Source organism: Brachycentrus maculatus, unplaced genomic scaffold (genome assembly GCF_059751285.1).
Source record: "Brachycentrus maculatus isolate JH-2025_06_01 unplaced genomic scaffold, ASM5975128v1 h1tg000911l, whole genome shotgun sequence".
Classification (NCBI taxonomy): Eukaryota; Metazoa; Arthropoda; class Insecta; order Trichoptera; family Brachycentridae; genus Brachycentrus; species Brachycentrus maculatus.
In genome coordinates this window covers 80,001-101,956 of record NW_028281636.1, presented here as the reverse complement: position 1 = coordinate 101,956, position 21,956 = coordinate 80,001, and the positions used below count along the sequence as shown (strand labels likewise).

At 36.9% G+C, this 21,956-nt stretch overlaps 1 protein-coding gene across 4 annotated transcripts in view; it reads left to right on the top strand.

Annotated features, from left to right (window-relative positions):
* Window positions 1-1,685: 1,685 nt before the first annotated feature.
* Window positions 1,686-21,956, top strand: part of LOC148299878 (tyrosyl-DNA phosphodiesterase 1-like) — a 26,537-nt gene continuing 6,266 nt past the window's right edge. The window contains exons 1-13 of one of the 4 annotated variants that reach the window (XM_088275544.1): window positions 1,686-2,213; window positions 5,735-5,842; window positions 7,587-7,850; window positions 8,621-8,794; window positions 9,550-9,618; window positions 10,569-10,868; window positions 11,777-11,878; window positions 12,210-12,413; window positions 13,993-14,124; window positions 14,699-14,890; window positions 16,114-16,452; window positions 18,096-18,198; window positions 21,271-21,393. In XM_088275544.1, coding sequence (XP_088131670.1) covers window positions 5,743-5,842; window positions 7,587-7,850; window positions 8,621-8,794; window positions 9,550-9,618; window positions 10,569-10,868; window positions 11,777-11,878; window positions 12,210-12,413; window positions 13,993-14,124; window positions 14,699-14,890; window positions 16,114-16,452; window positions 18,096-18,198; window positions 21,271-21,393 — 2,102 coding nt within the window. In that variant the 5' untranslated portion in view covers window positions 1,686-2,213; window positions 5,735-5,742. The remainder of the gene's footprint in view (window positions 2,214-5,734; window positions 5,843-7,586; window positions 7,851-8,620; window positions 8,795-9,549; window positions 9,619-10,568; window positions 10,869-11,776; window positions 11,879-12,209; window positions 12,414-13,992; window positions 14,125-14,698; window positions 14,891-16,113; window positions 16,453-18,095; window positions 18,199-21,270; window positions 21,394-21,956) is intronic. The other 3 variants (XM_088275546.1, XM_088275545.1, XM_088275547.1) reach the window with 3 other exon arrangements.

Genomic DNA, 21,956 nt, shown 5'->3' with positions numbered 1-21,956 from the left:
ATTTGTCTGGAAATATTAATTTTCAATTGGTCTGGGTGTTTGTAATGTATTTTTCACATAAACCTTCTCTTGCCTAACCTGCAGACAAGCTTCCAAAATAGAAGCTTTGCAGGTTATTCCTAAAAAAAAATAATCTTTGAGTGTATGAAGAATTATGAAAAGAAATGAACTTTGCTAATCATTTTTGGTCAACAATATTATATATTTAAGGAATTTTTAGATAAAGTGGAATTATTACATCAAATGACTCATTTACTTTTTATCTCTAAGGCCACAACTCTAGGTCTCCATTCAAACTAAGCTATAATCAAAAATGTCACGAATAAAAAATAAAGCAATTTTTTATTGCAAAGAATCTTTAATCGAAAAAAGAAAAAAAAAATATGTCTATCGTACTGGAGGTCCCGGGTTTGGTTCTCAGGGTGCTCAAAATAAATATAAGCGCTATTTTACTCTAATATTTATTTAATATTACCCTAGGCCAGGGGTAGCTCTTTAAGCAATTTGTGTAGCTCTGCAGCGGCCAATAAATCGCTAACATTAGTAAATTCTCAGAATGCAATCACTGCAACTATGCAGAACAAAAGAGGCAGTGACCGGGAACAATGGATTGCACACGTCCCATTACAATTTGTTTTGACTAACATGTCAACGGACTTTGATCATCAACCGAGACAAAGGAACAAAGAGTTCCCAAACGATATAAAAGGGGTACAGCCCTTGCCTCAAAATCTCATTCCTCCGCCGGGAGCGCGACTACGAAGTTCCACATCTCATTCCTCCGCCAGGAACGCGGCTACGACGATCGACATCTCATTTCTCCACCGGGAGCGCGACTACGAAGATCGACAACTCACTCCTACACTGGGAACGTAGCCAGTACCATCATACAGTCGACACCCATCTACCGACGTCGTCACGAGAACACCGCATCAAGACCTAGCTACGATCTCCAGTCCAGCACCCTCGTCAACATCACGAAGATACTCCGGTCAGCCCGACAGTCCATCTACGCCGCTACAACACCCCTACGACGCAGCCACGTCATCGCTACACTGCACCGCCTCGTGTAGCCTCTTTCGACCAATAAATACATATTCAATACGACCGTCTTCCTCCTCTTCACCACATCCCCAAAGCTCTTTATGAAATCTAAAATGATATTTTTAAAGAATTTATTATTATTATTATTTTTAATTATTCTGTGCGTGAAATATTCTGCGTGATTAATTAGAATTTCACTAGAGACATCTATTGGTGAGATAAAAGAAGCTTTTTATTGAGCAGAAATTCTTTCATTTGTATGTGAGGTCCGATTCCTATTCACTTAATGAATACTTGAAAAAAGCTAGAAAATATCATTTTTTTTACTTTAGCTTATTTTAATTTACTGTTACAGTTTACAATATTTTGAGTGTGTCCAAATATTTGTTTATAAATCTGGATTATCTCCAATTTATATTTATCCAAATAACTCCAAATTGGAGATTATCCAGATTTGTGTACACTAAAAAAATTCCATTACTTTTCTCAAATGGCAATTTCTGAGGCTTCAATTACTATGAATAAAATGTTTTTCTTCCATCGCTCTTGGTATTATTAGATTGTTAAAAAGCTCCTGTTTTTTTATGTCACCCCATATATGTATAATTATTTTTTATAATCTGTGGACATTGTTAAAAAAAAGTATTATAGCCGAGTTTGGAATTGAGTCCCACAATTATTTGATAAGCTTACCTTCCTGTCCTTCTCTATCGGATAGAAAAGTTAGTGAGATAAAAGGAGACGGAGCCAACTACTGCTGATAATATTAAATTTAAAATTTGAGTACTCTCACTTGGACGTTAAATGTACATGTGAGAGTGCTAAAAACCATTTTGGATGAAACATGAAACAAATGTTAGGATGAGTGGCCTCCCATGCTTGATTTTGCATTTTAGCAGGTTTTAAGATGTTAGCTGCTCAACAGCACAGCTCCTTCAATACTTGGTTTTATTTTTTTTATACATTTGATGATTTGAAGTTTCGGTGAAAGATAAGATAATAAACAATCATTCTCCGAACTGTTTTATTTCTTGAAATTGGTGTTTATCTCATCCTTTTATCTAATCAGTGCAAATTCTTAATCTGTCGTGGATTTCTTCAAATTGACGTGGTTATTTTTCATCTTTACTGCTGTGTGTTACATGTGAGTGGATTCCGGATAATTGCAGGTAAATGTTTTCACTTTTGTACGCTTTCGTTCTGTGCATCCGGTGGGAGAAGTCACGTCGCGTCACAAATTGAGCGGGCACCGTCTGCATAAAAAACGCACTTAAGAGTGTCAGAAATGAAGCCTCTAAGAAGCATATCAGGAAAGAGTCTTCGAGATAGAATAAAAAACGCCAGGATAAGGGAAATATGCGAGATGGAAAATGTCGTTAGATGGGGAAGGCAACGAAGGAGACAATAGTATGTGGGGAGAATGGAACCGTCCAGACTCCCCCACATCGCACTGTACGGCCAACCCTGTGGTAGACCACCAAAAAGATCTAATCGCAAGAGTCTAATCTTTCTTAAAAAAAAGCCATAAGGCCTACATCAAGATTCTTCTTGTGTCTTCTAGAAGACAATTTGGTTCCGGGTAGCTCCTTCTCGCATCACCAAAATAAGTGAAATTAGGGTAGGCAGAGAGAATAGAACGCCACACCACCTTGCATTAAACATAACAAGTATAAGTAGAAGTACTTGGATAACCAACATCTCGATATAATTATCTTCTCTGAATGCAGAATGAACTTATGTGTTACGTTTTAACATGAACAAAACGTTACGTTTCCATTATAAGTTATCAGGAATTCTAGATTTAATCTTAATTCTAATTTCAAATTGGTTCAACACGAGATTGGTCCCGTTTTGTCGCAACTTTAATTAAGATTTCGATAGAATACAGCGAACGGAACAGATTTGCATTTCGAGGATTTTTTTGTGCAATTTTGGAAATGTAACTTTTGGCGAGGACTTGCACAAGTGGATAATGAATGTGGACAGATCTGAAATAGATCGCATCATTCTGACAATGTAATTGTTAAATGGATTTTGTAAAAAAAATGTTCTAATTTGTTATTTTTATTTATGTACATGATGAAACAATTTCGATTGGCTATGCCACGATTTGCAAAATACAACAGCAAAAATTGACATAGCTCCTTATCTATGTACTTGCCTGATGGGGTGTATGTCTTTTTTGGGATGGTACCCGCTGCTGTTTCTTAGTTTTTATTCCTTTTCAGTTTTTGACATTGGATATATACTAGCCAGAAATACATAATACAGGTCAAATCTCGGTATTACGAACTTTACATTACCAAACAAAAAAATTTCACCGTAATACAAATTCGTTACACTGGATGTATAGGATATGACACATTTTAAATTTATTTTATCGCTATATTATACCTACTCTTATTAGAAAATAAAAAAAGATTATTACACTACACCCGATCAATACAATATAGGTACCTACATACTTCAGGACACAACAGAAATAAAACCATGATTTTCAAACTGTGAGACTTTATTGGAAAAAATAAATTTATTAGCAATGAAAGAAAAGTCAATTAAAAAGCAAGTTCAAACAGATTTTAATTTTTGAAAAAAAAAATCGGGAATTTTCTTTTGGACTTCTTAATGTTTTAAAACGAATTGTAACATCATTTTAAAGTTAAAAAAAACCGTTATCTTATGATCGGCTTTGCTACATTGAATTTTGGTTGAGTACATTTTATATGGAAGTTTTCCGGGGACGAATTGCAGATTCGTTATGCTGGAAATTTCGTTAATCCGTATTCGCTACAAAGATATTTGACCTGTACGCAAGTAACGTTATATGTACAATGTCACACCGCAAATGTAGTGTTGTGAAAGTATTGACACTGATGAATGAGTGCAGGTATGTATCGGATTTATATTGCAGAATTGCACCCAGTGATCTTATTTTAAATCAGAATTAGGTTCTCATCAAGGAGTCATTCAATAGCTAACCCAACATTACTTATCACATTTTAATTTAATTTCCTAATTGGAGATAATTCAGATTCGGAAACACTCAAAATGTTGTAAATAAATTAACTGGTCAAATTATTAGCTAAATATAAAAATGAAATGTATATATTCTAGCGTTTCTCGAGTATGTGAATATAATCCAGGATTCTGACCGCACGTACAAATGAAAGAGTTTCTGCTTAATAAAAAGCTTCTCTCATCTCATCATAGATGTTTCCAGTGAAATTCTTGTGAATTCAATTAGTTTGTTTGAAATTAATCAATATAATTAGGAGTTTCATGAATTTGAGTAGTGTGGTTGTCAATCATAGGTAGAATTGGTGAATTTACACGTGTAAAGTGATCACTTAAACCAGCCTAAATACCCAAACTTCCGTATTCTTCTTCTTCTATGTTGACTTTACTTATTTATTGCGTTTACTTATAGTTTGTATAAAAATGGCAAATGTCGGGCAAGTCCGAGAGATAAAAATCAGATGCCGAACTAAAATTGTCGATATAATGGATCGCGTTGCATAGTGGATCGCCACATGACCTGCCCATTGGGGCATGACCTGCCCATTGGCATGTGGCTAGGTAGGGAACTGAAGATGGGCCGATCACACAATTCCTGTGTGAGCGGCCCGAGAAGGAGAAGCGTGAACAAATAGAAGAGGAATGGAAGAGGCCCACATCCAGCAGTGGAGATGAGATGACAAGAGAAGAAGAAGAAGAAGTCGCTTGTGTTGTGGGAGGGAGTTCTTAATTTAATATAATATTGAATGGATCTGCTGAAATCTAATTGATTTATGAAATTTGTAGATCTTTTGATGCATGATCTATATCCCAATTTCTATCTGTGTCCAAGAGGGAATGTTGGATGGAATAGAGACGACATAAGCGAAGGAGCGTAAGATTTGACCGCTATATGGAAATTAAAATGGAGGAGGAATAGTTGATAGGAAAATGAGGAGAGCGTTAAAAATTACGAATAAATTACATAGATATGTTGAGTATGTATGGCGAATGTGAGCCGGAGAACAGAACGAGGACAGCCGAAAAAAGAACCCAAAATCTTGTGGTGTCAAAAGTCTGCGTAATCGGAGGGCATGTATGACTAGATGTATGGATGTGAAGTTTTTGTCCGCAATCTCAATTTGGAAATTAGTCTCTTTGGTTCGTACTTTTAATTGGCTGATACAATAAAACGGATGCGTAAGAGAAAGTTTCTAGAAACAACGATTGATAAAATGTACTGATAATAAATGATAAGTCAAATAACTCCTTATCGATGGATTCCGAGTATTGGCATTTATAGAATATGATAACAAGTATCATTATACTTTGTAAAACAAAGCCACAAATTCGCATACCAATTTAAGTTTAATTATAAGTGTAATATGTCATTACTAAAGTTTTAATGTTCCCTTATACTAAAAGTTGTCTCCATAGTGTAGTGGTTAGCACATTTAGCTACCATACTGGACGTTCCATTCTTAAGGGGGTCAAAATAAAAAAGTGTGTTTTTCCACTCTAATATATATTTATCTGGACTGATACCTGATGCGAGGACTGACCATCTTGCCTTCGTATAATTAATAAACGATCAAATTAACATTGCACCAATCTGATACAGTGTCCTACGCACCGTTAAATCACTCTGTAAAAGCCATTTGTAGACAACTTTGTGTACATTTTTGCTGTATTTCAGGTGAATAAATGAACGCGATGAGTTCAAAAAATAAGCCGGCCTGCGAATACGGTTCACTCTGCTATAGGTTGAACCAGGACCACTTGGAGCAATTCAGTCACCAACACTGTAAGATATCCATCATATATGCGGCGTTAGCTCGATGGTTCGCTGTACGGAGGGTGCGCAAGGCGGCGTGGAAAGGTTGGGAAACCGACCACATTCCCGGCTCCAGAGCCATCAGAAGCATCGAAGCTTCCTGACAGACCTCTCGTGCGAAGCGATCTTATTTTATGAACTAAGTTGCAAAAAATATTTGAAAACGTGAAACAAAATTGCATCCCAATTTTACTGTGAATTTACATTTAAAAGCTTCCAATGTCCCTGTCACTGTCAATCTTAACCCTTTCTGGTCCCCCAAAATTAAAAACAAAATCTAGGTAGACAGTTACATTCCACTACGGATCCCTTTCACAAGTTTAGTTCTAACGATGGAACTCACAAAGTCCTAACTACCACACAGAAAGACAACACAATGCAGTACCTTACATAAAGAACCGCAGAAGCACCTCCAACATCACCAAACGCGACTTAATGCTTCAACTACTAACTTTAACATTATGTCTGACTGAAATATATTTCCGCCTCCGTGGTGATTGCACCATTGGTTAGCGTGTTGAGCTACCGTGCTGGAGGTCCCGGGTTCAATTCCCAGGGGGGGGTCCCTTATTATCCTGGTCCCTGAAGCGCAGGAGTGATCACCTTGCCTTCATATAAGTAACAATCAAGATAATGCAGTGCCCTATGCACCATTGGGTGCGGATAAGGGTTAGAAGAAGTATATTTTAACTAGCGCAATGGCTAGAGCATTTGGCTACCGCTCTAGGGGTCCCAGCTTCGATTCCCACAGGGTTAAATTAAATATAAGTGATTTTTTTACACTAAAATTTATTTATTATCATCCTGGACTGGCACCTGAAGCGCAGGACTGGTCACCTTGCATTTGTGTAATCAACGACGAAATGCGATTCACTATTGGGAAAAAGAAGAAGAAATACATTTTATTATTTTCAGAAATATAAATTTACCAAAACAAAATATTCCGAGCCATATCCCATGATCTATTTATCCAACACTGCATAGGACACTACATCAGATTGATGCGATGTTTGGCTGATTGTTAATTTTATAAAAGGAAGTGGTTAATTCAGCATATTAAATTAATATATTAGTGGAAAATCAATGATATGTTTTTTACCCACTCTGGGAGTCGACCCCGTGGGACGTGTCTGAACGCTCTAACTAGTACTGCGGTGCTGGATCAACAAATAATTTATTCAAAAAATTTCGAGTGTGTCCTAACACTTGTTCACAAATCTGGGTTATCTCTGCTTAGGAGTTTTTTTTTAGATTCTCAAAATAGATGAAAAAAAAATGGAAGTCCGGGCATGACCATACTCTTCTTCATCTTCCATATTCTTCTTCATCTATGTTGAGATATCATAAAATGATATGAAATAAGGTGTCAACCGCATAAACATACAAGAGATGAAGAACGCTCCAGTGTTTGTTGGAGGTTCTAGTTAGAGATGTGCCTGACTCTGTTTCCGTCGCCCGATTGGGATGGTATTTGTTACTTTTTCTCGGTTTATATTTCTTTCCAGTTTATTTTATTTAAGTGGAATTATCAAATATGTTAGGAGCTAGAAATACGCAACACGCAACCATATTTACAAACTGATTGGCATGATTAACTCCAAGTGATTCAATCTAATAATTTAATCAAATTGTTTAAAAACAGTTGTTATTTAATTTGATAGCTCATGTCTTGTTCTAATGTAATTATTTGTTTGTATATATTATATTATTTTAGTAGAAGAATTCTTCAAAGAATTGTGCGATTCGGACGATTTTGAAGAGGAAATCCGAGATTTTGACCCCGTTCAAAAGAAACAACTCACAATACTGAAAGGTATAAAAAAAAACCTAAAAACTAAGGGCAAAAGACACAGTCAAAAACAGAAAACTAACAGATCAAGACAGTATTCGGAATCAACCTCTGAATGTTCTTCGTCATCGGTGGAAAGTAGTCCCAAATACAAGATGGATGCCAACACATCTCGAAGATCTAATCGAGGTAACTTTTGACTTATACATGTAATATATCTTGTTTGCTTTGTTTTTATTTTTGTTGTCATGATTTGCGATGTTTTATTGTCGCCAGCATTAATCCTATTGATCCTCTAGTGCATTATTCCGCCGCATGTGTGTCGTGGTACACTGGTGTACCGGTGATTAGTTGATGTGCTGCCGAAAAAAGTCTAGCTTTGCGAAAATAACACAATTGCTCCAAATTTTGATTACCTGTGCTCAGTTAAGTAGGCTCACATTTCGCATTAAACATAATATGTTAAATTTATTTCCACAATATGGTAAAAATGCACCTCTGAAATTTCTTAATTTGTTGCGAGGGATGATCGATAATCCTGAAATTATTCGGAGCATTGGTCTGTATGTTCCCGATAGTTACCTAAGACAGCGTCGGCATAGATTGTTTCACATTCGTATACACAGGACCAACCTGCCAATGATTATACCTGTAGGAAAAGCTACCGCTATGTTGAACAATATCATATTGGATACTGATCTGTTCTATGTGTCTGAAGGAGTTTTCCAAAGCGGGATTCTTCTGCACCTTTAGCAATATTATTCGTGCTTATTTTCGATTTTTGTTAATGTATACGCTTTAAATTTAATGTTTGTAATGTGTATGTTAATTATAAATAAACTAATTAAAATAGAAATTGAAATTGAACTCATATTTTGAAAATAATGGAGAAACATTGGAATCTGATGAGGCTGCTTTTTTATTGTAAAAATAATCCACATGAAAATATGGAATTTTAGGTTTATCGAGCGAATCGGACGATGAATCCGTTCAATCTATGAAAAATTTGTCAGGACGTCGACACAAGCCATCTAAGGCAAAAGCAGCAACTGATTCGAACTCCGATACATCATCCCGAAGGAGTTGCAGAGGAGAGAGAGGCAAAGGGCAAATGTCCCAAATGGCAAATAACAGTAGGTTTCTCTATCCCAACAATACACGCCACATATATTCCACTATGTAAAGATGAGAAGCCCCTACTCTCTACCAGGGTTGCTACTCTCAGCCACACAATTTCACACAACTGTCAGTTTATAATGGGTTACTTGTTTACTTTAAATACATATGCTTTTACAACATTTTCTTTACCCGAATGGCACATCCGCATCTTGTTTATTTCAAATGTCCAAAATTAGATGTTAGGTTTTTAAAAAAAGGTATGAACAGAGCTTGTTCCAGGCAAGACTTTGAAAGCACAGGGAATTGAAGCATGGAGTTGGTAAAAGAAGGACGAAAGTAGACTGAATGCAGACAAAATGCAATCTCTTAGACGAATGTGCGGCAAAACGATTTTTGATAGATGTTCTAATTGATTAATGAAATAAGGAAGGAATGCAAGGCTGAGATAAGCATTTTCTATAAAATTAAGATGGGTGTGTTGGCATGGTTTAAACATTTGGAACGAATGAGTGAGGAAAGAACGGTAAAACAAATTTACGAGGCGAATGTAGTCGGAAAAAGAAGCAGAGGAGGACCGGGAAAACTTGAAAGCGGCCTAGTCAGGAGTCAGAATAATCGGCGGTCGGAGGAGATGCATGCACGTGAATGAAGAATGTTTGCAAATATAGAGTGGTGTGGCGTTCTATTCTCTCTGCCTACCCTGAGATGGTGATGTGTGGTACTGCATAAGTTGTTCAGATATAATGGTTTACTTAATATTTGGTTACAGTTTGTTCATACGGCGAGAACTGCTACAGCCTGAGCTCCAAGCATTTCAAAGAGCTGAAACATCCGCATTGTAAGCGTATTTTATTAGCAAATAATATATACTAGACTCCTCCACTTCATGACACCCCGCCACACCATCTTCGCCTCTTCCACATTCATACATCTTCTCATACATGCACGCTGATTATTCCTGACCACACCCAAGTACTTAAATTACTTCATCATGCTAAGTTTTCCTCCATCTTCCTCTGCTTCTCTATTACCAACCACATTCACCTAATAAATTTGTCTTACCATTAAAGAATGTGGTTTGGACATGTGGAATGAATGAGTGAGGAAAGCCTCACTCATTCATTCCACATGTCCAAACCATCTCAACACACCTTTCTTAATTTTATTGATAATCCTCATATCAGCCTTGCATTCCTTTGTAATTTTACCATTCGAACATCTATCATACATCATTTTTCCGCACGCTCATCTGATGAACGCATTCCAACTGTATTTATTCTACATTCATATCCTTCCTTTGCAAACTCAGCACGCTCGGCTACCGTTCTCTCCGGGACCTCTTCCGGGTTCGATTCCCAGGGGGGGGTCAAATAAATATTGAAAAAAGTGATTTTTCACTCTAATATTTGTTCTATATTACCCAAAGTTATTACCCGAGATAACACTGCTTCTATATGATGCAGTGCCCTATGCACCATCAGATGTGGATAAGGCCTAGAAGATTTTATGTCAGCGTGTCATAAGATTCATTAGTAATAAAATACAAAATACATGTTCAAGTATGAATGAATAACTTATGGGGAGATTATGTTTGAACTTGGTTTGAGACAATGCTACACACAAAGAGAGTGTGTATTAATATTTAAAAAATTAATTTCATAATTTTTGTATAGTTTAAGCATTTTGAAAATGTCTATTTTTTCGGCAAGTCTTGAAATTGCATATAATGCAGTGAACATGTTAAACGGATAAAGTACAATGTCGCGGTGTGGCGGTTTTTGTTTTCAGTGGAAAAGATCTTATTGCGGAGTAAAGATGGCTCCTACAACATTCCCCGGGACTTGAAACGAGATAATGAGAATATCGAAGAACAATTGGAAATATTAAGGAAAATGTTTTCCCAGTCACGAGTAACGTCTTCCAGGCCGCAAAGAGCTCAGCGAGATAGCTCTCCATCAGACTCCGAGAGCCAACAGTCCTCTGACGAGGAGCCTCCTCCGCCGACAGGCAAGCCGTGGCCCAGCCAACCGCGCCCCGGCCTGGCGGGGCTCATCCAACAGCTCCGGCCCAGCAAGGACTCCGAGTCTCGTGAGCGCAGTCTTCTCTTTCACCTTCCCGCGTCTACTCTTTCACTCCTGCCATTCTAGCGCTATCGTGTGCCCGTAACAGGTTGGGCACAACACAGACCATTGCCTCCGTCTCCTGCACTTGTATCCTATTGAATATGGTCCTAGACCCGAGGAACGGGAGACTGATCACCTTGAGTCTTAGACCCGAGGTGATCAGTCTTGAAGAAGCTATTTGACAATGTGAATGGATGCCTCCAAAGGTGTTATTAAGTTATAAAACCATTCAAACAGTCTTTATGATAAAGTATTTATTGTAACTGCAGACAGTTGGTAGAATTCCATTTTAAATTTTTGGGTATAGGATTTTATTAAAACATTATCAAACACTGAAAAGTGTTTTGTAATGTCTTAATAAGACGAAACAAATTATCATAGCAAATAAAAGTAGAATTCAATCCAATAACCTTATAAAATTGATGATAGATTCAATCGATATCTCAAAGACAAAGTCTGGGTATTTACAAAGCTTACGACCTTATCTGTGGCTGGTTTGAGCGATCATTTTACGGACTGTGTAACATGTTATTACTGCATCGCAATTACTTCAAATTGATTCTAAAAACCAACGTTTATGAATGTAGATGTGGATGCACTTATGGTGTTGTGTGTGGGCGTTATTTGGAGACCCCTTGAAATTATACACGGATTTGGAGATAAAAGTATGTTTTGCAAAATTATTCCACATTTATTAAGCAGAGGGTATTTATTTTGTATAATAAGGAAAAATTTATCATTAATTTTAAAACAGGAATCAAGATATGGTAGAATAAGGTTTTACTCGATCCGAGGGGTTGCCTTTTCAGATTTATATCATGTTGAATCCCAAATTCTCTATTGTTTTTCATATTTTAATATTTGTGATTTCAGAATTCAATAACAGCCAAAGTTCAGAAAAAAATATTTGCATGTACAATACAAGATGTTACCGGACCACTGTCCAACATTTGGAAGAATATTCACATCCTCATCGTAAGTTTGACATTATAGTAATTGTATCACAAGGTATATATATACCTATGTATATAGGTATCATCGGAAAATAGTAACCTCCTCTCCCTTCTATTACAAATGTATTCCACTATTAATTTTCACATCAGTACATAGCAGTATAATTTTGACAGTAGCTAACCTAAAAAAACAAGATTTTTCTGAGTCAGAAAGTAAAACCTTAGCGAGATCAGAGGCACAAAGCGCAGACAGCATAAAACACTCGAACCCTTTTAAACACAGCTTTTTTCCCCCTGCCGTTCATTTATGTAAAATTCAGTGACAGTATTCAAATTAAAGATTTCTTTTTTAGTGGAAAAGATACTTGCGAGGTATTCAGGAAGGGGATCATTCCCGATTCCGCCGGATTCGTCCAATCCGGACATCATAGAGAAACAACTGAAAGCCTTGTTGGATGTGCAACATGGAAGCCCGAGCACCAGTCACAAGCAGACCCCGGGCAGAAGTGGACTGAATTATCGACAGAGTTTCAAAAAGAAAATTCCCATCCTAAAAGGTTTAAATTCCACAATTCCCAAGTATGTAACTCGACCGAATGGGACACTCGGCCCATCCGGTGGCATGTCATAATGATGCATAGGCACTGCTTTAAGAGATCCAACCTATATTGATCTGCTGCAGTGCCCTATGCATCCTGTCCTTGGTTTGCACCATTAGGTGCGAATGAAGGTCAGGAGAAGAAGAAATACAAAATACCTTATACGGAGATAAGTTTGTAATGGCAGATTGTAAAATGCGGTTCTCTTCATATTTACATACAATGAATGAAACGTAAAAGTATGTATGATAAGAACAAATAAATTAAACATGTTGATGGCCGTGACTGACACCGAGGTATTCTTATTGGGCCGTGTCAGCCACCGGTGCCTGACACGGCCCAATTGGAATACCTCGGTGACACGGCATACCTAGCTTTAGAGTGTCCTACCTGTCCGCCTGTATTAAACTACTATGAAACTTGGCCGACATGGCCCTATTTTATATTATTACCATATGGCTGTAGGATATCTTCATGCTTCTAAAAGACTACTCATCAATGTTATAGGTAGGTTAGAATAAAACACATGCATGATGTTTATATTTAAACAGCTTTTATTGGCTTAAAATTTACACAATAGTGTTAGTAGTATACACTAATAAGTATGAAATAAACTGAAAAGGAAGTGTTGTGGTTGTGGTCCCATGGTTAGTGTCGCGGACTCTTGAGTCAGAGTTTCTCGGTTCGAACCCACTCTACCACAATTTTATACCTATTTCGAATGATGAGCCGCTTAGACTCACAGAAAAAGTAAATTGAAATATTTGTTTAATAATAAAAATGCAAATACTTCTCTTTTGAATCAAAATAAAAAACCTTCGTCAAAAATTAATATCAATGTATTTTATTGAAATATTAAGTGACAATGATTAAAGAAAACACTTCGTTTTTTACCACTTGAGTTTTATTATAGACTACATGTTTCAGAAGTTAAACTGCCATCATTCAGGTCTGTATAATAACTATTATACAGTAGTTATTATACAGACCTGATCCTAAGAAGGGTTTTTGTTCTCGCGGTGTCGGTTCTTGTTTCTGTGCCGTATGTCAAGATCGGTGTTACGCAGGTCTTATAGATTCTCACCTTACTCTCTGTGAGCATGTATTTATTTCTCCATACATGTTTTTAAGCATCCAGCTGCAGCAGAGGCCTTGTTTGCTCGCTCTCTTACTTCATTGCACAGGTTATTGCTGCTGGACACTTGGACACCCAAATATGTACTTGAATTGCATAACTTGCTCTATGATTTCATTATTGACTGCAAGTTTGCATCGTATTAGATGTCTCCAAGTGACCATGCTCTTTGTTTTGTTTATAGAGATTTTCATGTTAAATCTTTGAGATAAAAGGTGGAATCTATAAAGCTGCCTCTGGTGATCATTTTCAGAATTGGCAATTAGAACAGCGTAATCTGCATAGCAAATTATGTCAATGTGTTTTTTATTCAGGCTAAAAGCTTTAAATAACAGGGATTTTAGAGTTACCATTTTTTTCCAGTATACCCACGATAGATGTAATTTATTTATTTGTTTTTAGATAAAAAACGATTTTCTAAAATAGATTTGCCGCTGTGTGAGTATGGCCGCTTATGTATGCGGAGGAATCCGGAACATTTTAAGCAATATTACCACCGTCCCGGTATTAAACCAACCTTCCAGTGTCGTTTCGGTACTTCCTGGTTTTTATACCCCGTTAAACCAATCCCCACCTCCTCCACTCTGATAGAGATCAGTACTTATTTATTGCATTTTCATCTGCTTATCACAAAATATTCACTTCTCAAAACTAGTCATTTTTACACTTAAAAAAAGTGCTCTTACAAGTGGTTAAATTTTTGTATTTATTTTCATTTTTAATTATTTACTTTCCTACAACATTTTGAGTGAGACCAAATACTTGTCCACAGATATGGATTATCTCTAATTGCTGGAGTTATTTTTCATATTATTTTTGACATCTCAACATAGACGAAGAGGAATATGGAAGAATATGTTTCGAAATTGAACCATATATATTTAGAACTTCCAAGAATTTGAATAGTGTGGTTGTCAATCATGGGTAGAATTTTTTAATGTTACACGTGTGTAAATTGATCACTTAAACCAGCCTATGAAAATCGTAAGCCCCGTAAATGCTCAGACTTATTCTTTTTCATCTATGCTGAGATGTCGAAAAATGATGTGTATATTTTTCATTAAGAATTTTTGTTTTATTATCACAATAATTATTGATTTGTTTTTAGATAAAAATAAATCGTCTAATAAAATATATTTACCGCCGTGTGAGTATGGCCGCCAATGTACACGGAAGAACCCAGAACATTTCAAGGAATGTTACCATCCTCCCGGCATGAAACCAACCATCTCGTGTTCTGCCGACACTTCCTGCAAGAAGGCGAGCGCCGGCCATCTGTCTAAATATTCTCATCCGCACCGTAAGCAATCATTCTATTTCTCTAACTCCACTCCAGGGCGTCCATTATATACGGAACTCAATCATATGCTGAACATCACTCCACTCCACTCCACTCCAGGGCGTCCATTACATACGGAACTCAATCATATACTGAACATCACTCCACTCCACTCCAGGGCATAATAACATACAAATGGGAAGTCTGTAACATTACCTGACTTTACAGCATATACAGTAAGAGATGGTGATGGAAAAGTATGCTTATCAGAGATAGATGAATGATGATGGGATGTGATGTGGATGAAGAGACCGAAACAGTATAAAAATTAACAGATTTATTTGGAACTTCATGAATTTTCATTAATTTTTTAAACAAAAGATTTTCATTGTGAACTAATGAATTAGTCTGTTTTCCTTTTTCATGGGAACTTGGAATTAATTACTTGAAAATTCCAGACAACGAATGTTTCCAACTAAATTATCAACAAATATTCGGGGAGATAGGAGCGAGCAATGTTCACTCTGTAGTTGATAACAAATAGCTAATGTAAAATTGTAAGGAATGTGGGTATGTCGCTGCCGTAGTGGTAAGAACAACATCCTGCAATCGTTTCAATACCTACATAGTCCGGCAAGCGTCATTCTAGAAAAGTCTCTCCTTTTATCTGTTAACCGGGCGGTCCGCTGTCCAATTACGCAACTTGTAACGGGCGCGAATACTGATTCACTCCGTGTCTTAAATTCATGTGGAGACATGTATGGATGACTAATACCTTTGTTGTTGGAAAAATATACGTCCCGCCCGTTCCAACATATATTTCAAGGACGTATTCATATGTCCTACCGGTACCCGATATTGTTTACGTTTGACGTATTTATGCGTCCCGCCCGGTTAACAAGTTAAAGCAGTCTTTCACGTAGAGCTCCTAGTAAATTTAATATAGAATAAACCCGAAGCTCACTCAGAGGATGGGATTCTAAAACATTAAAATCCTCATCGTCATACTTAAATCTTGAAAAATATCATCGGTTCTATATCATCGCTTCTATAAGCAAAGCAAGAAAACTTGGCATGATCAAGTATTCCAAATGCTCCAAAGACTGGGAATAATCTCCTCATGGAGATGCAAGAATGAGGAAGAGGCAAAGATTGTTTGCAGAGACAGATGGGTGCAGTGATCTGTATAGTGTTCGAGTATCGAGTATCGGTATAGTGTTAGTAATCTGATGCGCTTCTTCCAGTGGAGGAGATTTTAATGGATTACAAAAAGACCGAAGTCTTGTCGATACCGTCTCATCTGAAGGATACCAAAACCGTGGAATGCCAACTAAATTTGATGATAGAAAATAAAATGTATCCGTTCGAGGACGATGCTGTGGCTGAAACTGACAGAAAAGTTGTGAATATGAATAAAAAATTCAAAAAGGAAAAAAATAGCGAAAAAGTAATGTTTGCTGTTTCCCCGTCATCTGGGAAAATGGAGGACAAACACCGCGCTGCCGCTCCCTACTACTTGTTCTACACGGCCATCGCCTCTGCTCCGCACACGCACACTCAATCCTTGTCCATCACATTCCAAGGTTTGTATATGTATATGTATGTATTGGTGTGTTTTTAATTAATCATTAATCGCCGTTCCCCATAGCTCTTTCAGTCTTGCTCATCATGTCTTTGCTTCTATTGTAGTTGTGATAATAGAAGGAAATAGTTGTTCAGCTTGTGCACTTTTGTGATCTCGTTCAGCTCCTGCTTCGATGCCATCTCTATCTCCTCAATCACCATCGTCCTTTCTCGGGGGCCTTTCCAGTTTCGGGAACAAGAAAAAAATCACACGGGGCCAGATCTAGGGAATACGGTGGCTGCGGCATTATAAATGTGTTGTTTTTTGTCACCAGCTACTGAGCTGTTTTGGGTTAAAATTGAGATATTTTGGTATGAATTTTGCGGCGACCCGTCTCATGCCCAACTCTTTGGTAAAAATGGAATGGCACCAGCCAATCGCAGGACCTAAGTCCTCGGCAACTTCTCTAACGGTGATTTGACGATTGGCCAACACACTGTGATACACTTCATCAATGTTTCGGTCTGAAGTTGACATGCTCGGGGGCGTCTGGCACGCTCTTTGTTCATCTTCTCACCTCTCTGAGAACATCTTGTAACACCGATAAACGTTGTTTCCATCCGAGGTAGCTTCATCATATGCTACAGTCAACATTCCTCTAGTCCAGGGTAATAATCTTAAATAATTATTTGTATTTAGCCAGCACGGTAGCCAAATGTGCTAACCATTGAACTAAGGTGCGGACAAGTTACTTCAAGGCGTCCGTAAACTCGGTACTGTAAAGGCAAAGGGGTATATATCTGTCTTAGACCAAATTTTACAGGAGAGCAAGAACAAACTTGTGAAATTAAATAACTCATTCGTTTTATGTATTTTAAAATGTACATATCTTAATAAAACTAAACAAGTATTGCAACTACAGCTAGATTCCTTCTGCCAGATTATGGAATACACTATTTTAGACATTTTGTGGAACAAACTTAAAAATTAAAAATTTGACAGATATACCCCTTTGCCTTTACACTACCGAACTGTATAATTATATAACTCGTTTATGCTAATTATTATTTCGATAATTAGAGACCAACTTTAAACTGGCATAATATGTAAAGAAATAATAATGTTAACACACGGATGACATTTAATGAATTAGTTTACAAAACAGTGAAACCTCTCATAACGAGCATAATTCGTTCCGAAATCTTCCTCGTAATCTTCTCTTAAGAAACACTCATTATGCAAAACATTTTTTTATTTTGACTGGGCAGAAGTCCCGGTTCACAAGTTAATATCGTGAAAAAGTGACTTGCCCTTTCTCTGTAACTCGTTATGCGAAATGTTGCTTGTTAAGGGAGCAAATTTTGCACATTTTTTTTGCGTGTTATGCGAATTACTCGTTATGAGAGGTTCCACCGTATTTTGTTGTGTTTGAAAATCATCCTTAAGCGTATTTTGGGAATTCACCTAAACGAGAACTTAATTAAATAATACAATCTTACTCATGTTTTGGGAATTCACCTAAATAAGAACTTAATTAAATAAAACATCCTTAAAATCGTGTTTTGGGAATTCACCTAAACGAGGACTTTATTAAATAAATACTTTATCCTGTGTTGGGAATTCACCTAAATGAGAACATTAAATATTTGACATCATTTTCAGATTTACTGGATTCTAGTTTTGGAAAACTCAAAAGATCCCTGCAAATCAACAACACCATAGATATTGACTGGCTGTTGGCTCAATACAACAAGGCGGGATACAAGTAATAATTATTCATATATTATTTACGACCATGTGTACCTAATTTATAATGTCCCTGAAGCAGAATACTGACATCAAGCCCTAGGCCAAAATATCAGTATCAATGACCCGTAGTCCTAAATTCACAATTTGTAAAAATTCTGACTCGTCAAAGTCCCACCCCATCAAAATTCTATCATATCTATGGACACAGAATATCCACATATGGAAATATCCTATCCAAATCTCAACTTGCCAAAATTCTGACATATCCGAATAGTCAAATATTCTAATCCCAACCTGTCAAAATTCTGACACATCAAAGTCCCACGCCAGCAAAATTCTATCATATCTATCATATCATAGATAGATGATGTGTCCATACGCAGAATATCTGAATAATTAAATATTTGATCCAAATTTGTCAAAATCATGACAACTATTAGAATCGTTACCACAACAATTACCCAGGTATAATTTCAGATATATCAGTTTATCACAAACTAACCTTCTAAACACGAGATAAATGATAAAATCCGATTTGAAATGAAAATTTAACTCATTTTAAAAATTAAGTTTTACTAGAAAATGGTTTTTACAAATTAAAACCGAAATAATGTCTCAGAATAGTAGGATAACATAATTTCTAGCACTAGAAGCGAAGACATTGTTGCGCTATATAAAAAGAGTACATTAAAAATTTGGTAACCACCACTGTTTCTTAAAATCTATTGTGACACGTGTTTGGATCCAACCTGCATCATTTACAAACACCGTATCATTTTCATAAAAAATGATCACAGTAGATTTTAAGAAATTGTGGTAGTTTCCCAATTATCGATCAATTAACGAAATTTACCCATTGCCACACAAAGCCAGCAATTCGCCAGCCAAGGTCAATTTGTCACTGACTCACAAAGCCGGCGATTCGCCGGTTTGCCTCTGAAGTGATTTTTTAAATATTAAAACCGAATGACAATAACTGTATTCATAAATAAGTTTATTCTGGATACTGATTTCATTATAAAATGTAATAATCACAATTGATTTCATATTTTTATTACAATATTTTAACATCCAATACCTCCAAAATGACCGAACGCACTCGTAAACAAACTCGTTGCGCTTGTAATATTTCATCAAATGAGGATGAAATAATATAGAGTGGCTCGATGGTTTGGGGACCACATGAGCTTAAGTACTCTCTTATGGTAGAGAAAGTCCAAACGAAGTTTCTGAGGTATCTCTACATGAGACAGTACGCCTATTATCCTTGGCTCTACCCAACCGAGTTTCTCCAGGGTATGCTTGGCTACAATCGTTAAGAGACTAGAAGGAATGTGTATTTGATTACGCATTTTTATCCATTGTTGCGCGGTATGATCGATAATCCTGAAATTATCCGGAGCATTGGTCTGTATGTTCCCGATAAGTTACCTAAAACAGAGTCGGCATAGATTGTTTCACATTCCTGTATACAGGACCAACCTGCCAATGGTTATGCCTGCAGGAAGAGCTACCGCTATGTTAAACATTGTCACATTGGATATTGATCTGTTCCATGTGTCCGAAGGAGTTTTCCCAAGCAGGATTCTTCTACACCTTTCAGTCTTCTTGCTTACTTTTAATATATACGCCTTGAATATTGTTTGTTATGTATATATAGATTTTTTTTTGTTGTTGAATAAAATTGAATTGAATTAAAATTGAATAAATAAATTCCGCCAAATCCAGTCAAACAATACCCATCGAGATTATGCAATATGTGTTCCTTGAAGAAAAAGAGGAGTGAATTCTCAATGGGAAAGTGAGAAATTTTTGGTGGCAATGAGCCGCCATAATGATCTAGCTTAAAAAAAATTGCTTTTATGTTTTACTATTTTTATTTTGTGTGTAATTGAGTATTAACTCTAGATAACTAAACTATATTTGTAGATACTTTGTAACTAAATATTCGTCAGGCGGACTACGCAATTAAAAATTTGAAAATTATCGAAAGTATTTATTCAAAATAGTAACTGGTTACATGAATCACTTAAGTTTGGTTTACTAGAAATGAATGTAAGAGACATTTAACAGTAAATCAGTATTCCGTAAACAAAGCCTGGCGGGTGCGGGGTGCAGAGAAGTAAGTGCACTCGACTTGCACCCAGAAGGGCGTCATCGCGTGGACGAATGTTTAATTATCTAGGGGTAATCTTGATACAAATTGTAAAAATTTGTCAAAATTAAATAGTGTGTTGTATGAACAAATTATTTCATCGTCATTAGTGGTGCAATGGGTTCAAAATGTGACTCTAAACCTTGTTTCCGTAACCAATTTATATTGACACTCTGCGCAAGAAAATGATTCGTCAACGGAATGAGTAAACATGTCAGTATGTTAGTATAGGACAGATTTTAGCCTTCCGGGTTCGAAACCAGGGTGGGTGTCTCTTCATCGGGATAGTCGCTACTGCGGAGTGGCGGCACCATAGCATGATCCACACACTCACACCTACGTATGGTGCATGTTGTTCTTGTGTGAGTGTGTGAACGTGTAGTGTTATATTGACATTAACCAAGTTATTAGATTAATGTTTTGTCCTGCATTTCATATAATAAAACAACAGTTATATAGTTTTTTCCACTTGACAAATGTGCAGTAGAAGGAGTTGTCAACCGACAGTTCCAGAATTTACATAAGTTATCAATTTCTATACTAAAATAATACAAAATCTCTCTTACCATAACATAAATGTAAATATTATTATGATACACTACTTAAATTCACTCAATTAAACTCATTAGTCAGAAAAATGAAATAAAATCGGGATTGAACTTTATTTCTTACTTCATTAAAAATTCTAATGAAGTAAGAAATAAGAAAGAAAGAAAGAATAAGAAGTAAGAAAGTAAAAAATTCTAATGAACTAGATAAATGTCTAGTCTCCTACCAGTCTGATGATATCGGTTACGACGAAACGCAGTCACTGGTCAAATGAAATAACAGTGGAAAAAATGAAATAGTTGTTGTTTTATTATATTTTGGATGGAGGATGGAGGATGGAGGATGGAGAGGAAGCGCACTCACTCACCCAATATCTATTTGTAGAAACACTCCATTAGTCATTCTCTACGGAGACGGTTCTCCGACCTTGGAGGGAATCGATGAAACCCACCAGCACATCGAAGCTGAGAAGGTCCAGATGAAAAGTGACTTTGGGCTTCATAACACGTAAGTTGATATTCAAACCATATCCGCTCCCCATATGAAGTCCACTAACTGCCTCCGAGCTTTTCTGTCGACCGCCAGCTTCCTTGCGTCCTCCCGAGTGAGCAGTGATCGTCCTGGGCGGCGCAAACCTGATGTCTTGTAAAAGAGGCAAGCTTGATGGCGGCTCTCGGGAGGCATGCGGAGGACATGGCCTTAGCCAACTGAATCGCCTTTTGTTGACGACGGCTGTGACCGAGATTTGCTATTATGTCCTACGCCTCATCTCTTCATTCCTTACAAAGTCAAACTACGACCCGCCTAAAATATCCGCAGACACCTATTCTCAAAGCTAAGTACACGACTGCTCTGGGCCATTCTACAGTTGATGTTGACATTGTTTTTTAAACTGGTAACATTGTTTTTGCCGACTGTAAATTTGGCAGTTGATTTGTAGTCAGTACATTTTGCCATTTCACCATGAATAGACTGAATGACCATTATGCGCGCCACAGGTTCGGTGAATGGGCCAAAAACAATATTCAGCTTGATCCTCTTTTTCAATGCAAAATTTTGTTCACCGATGA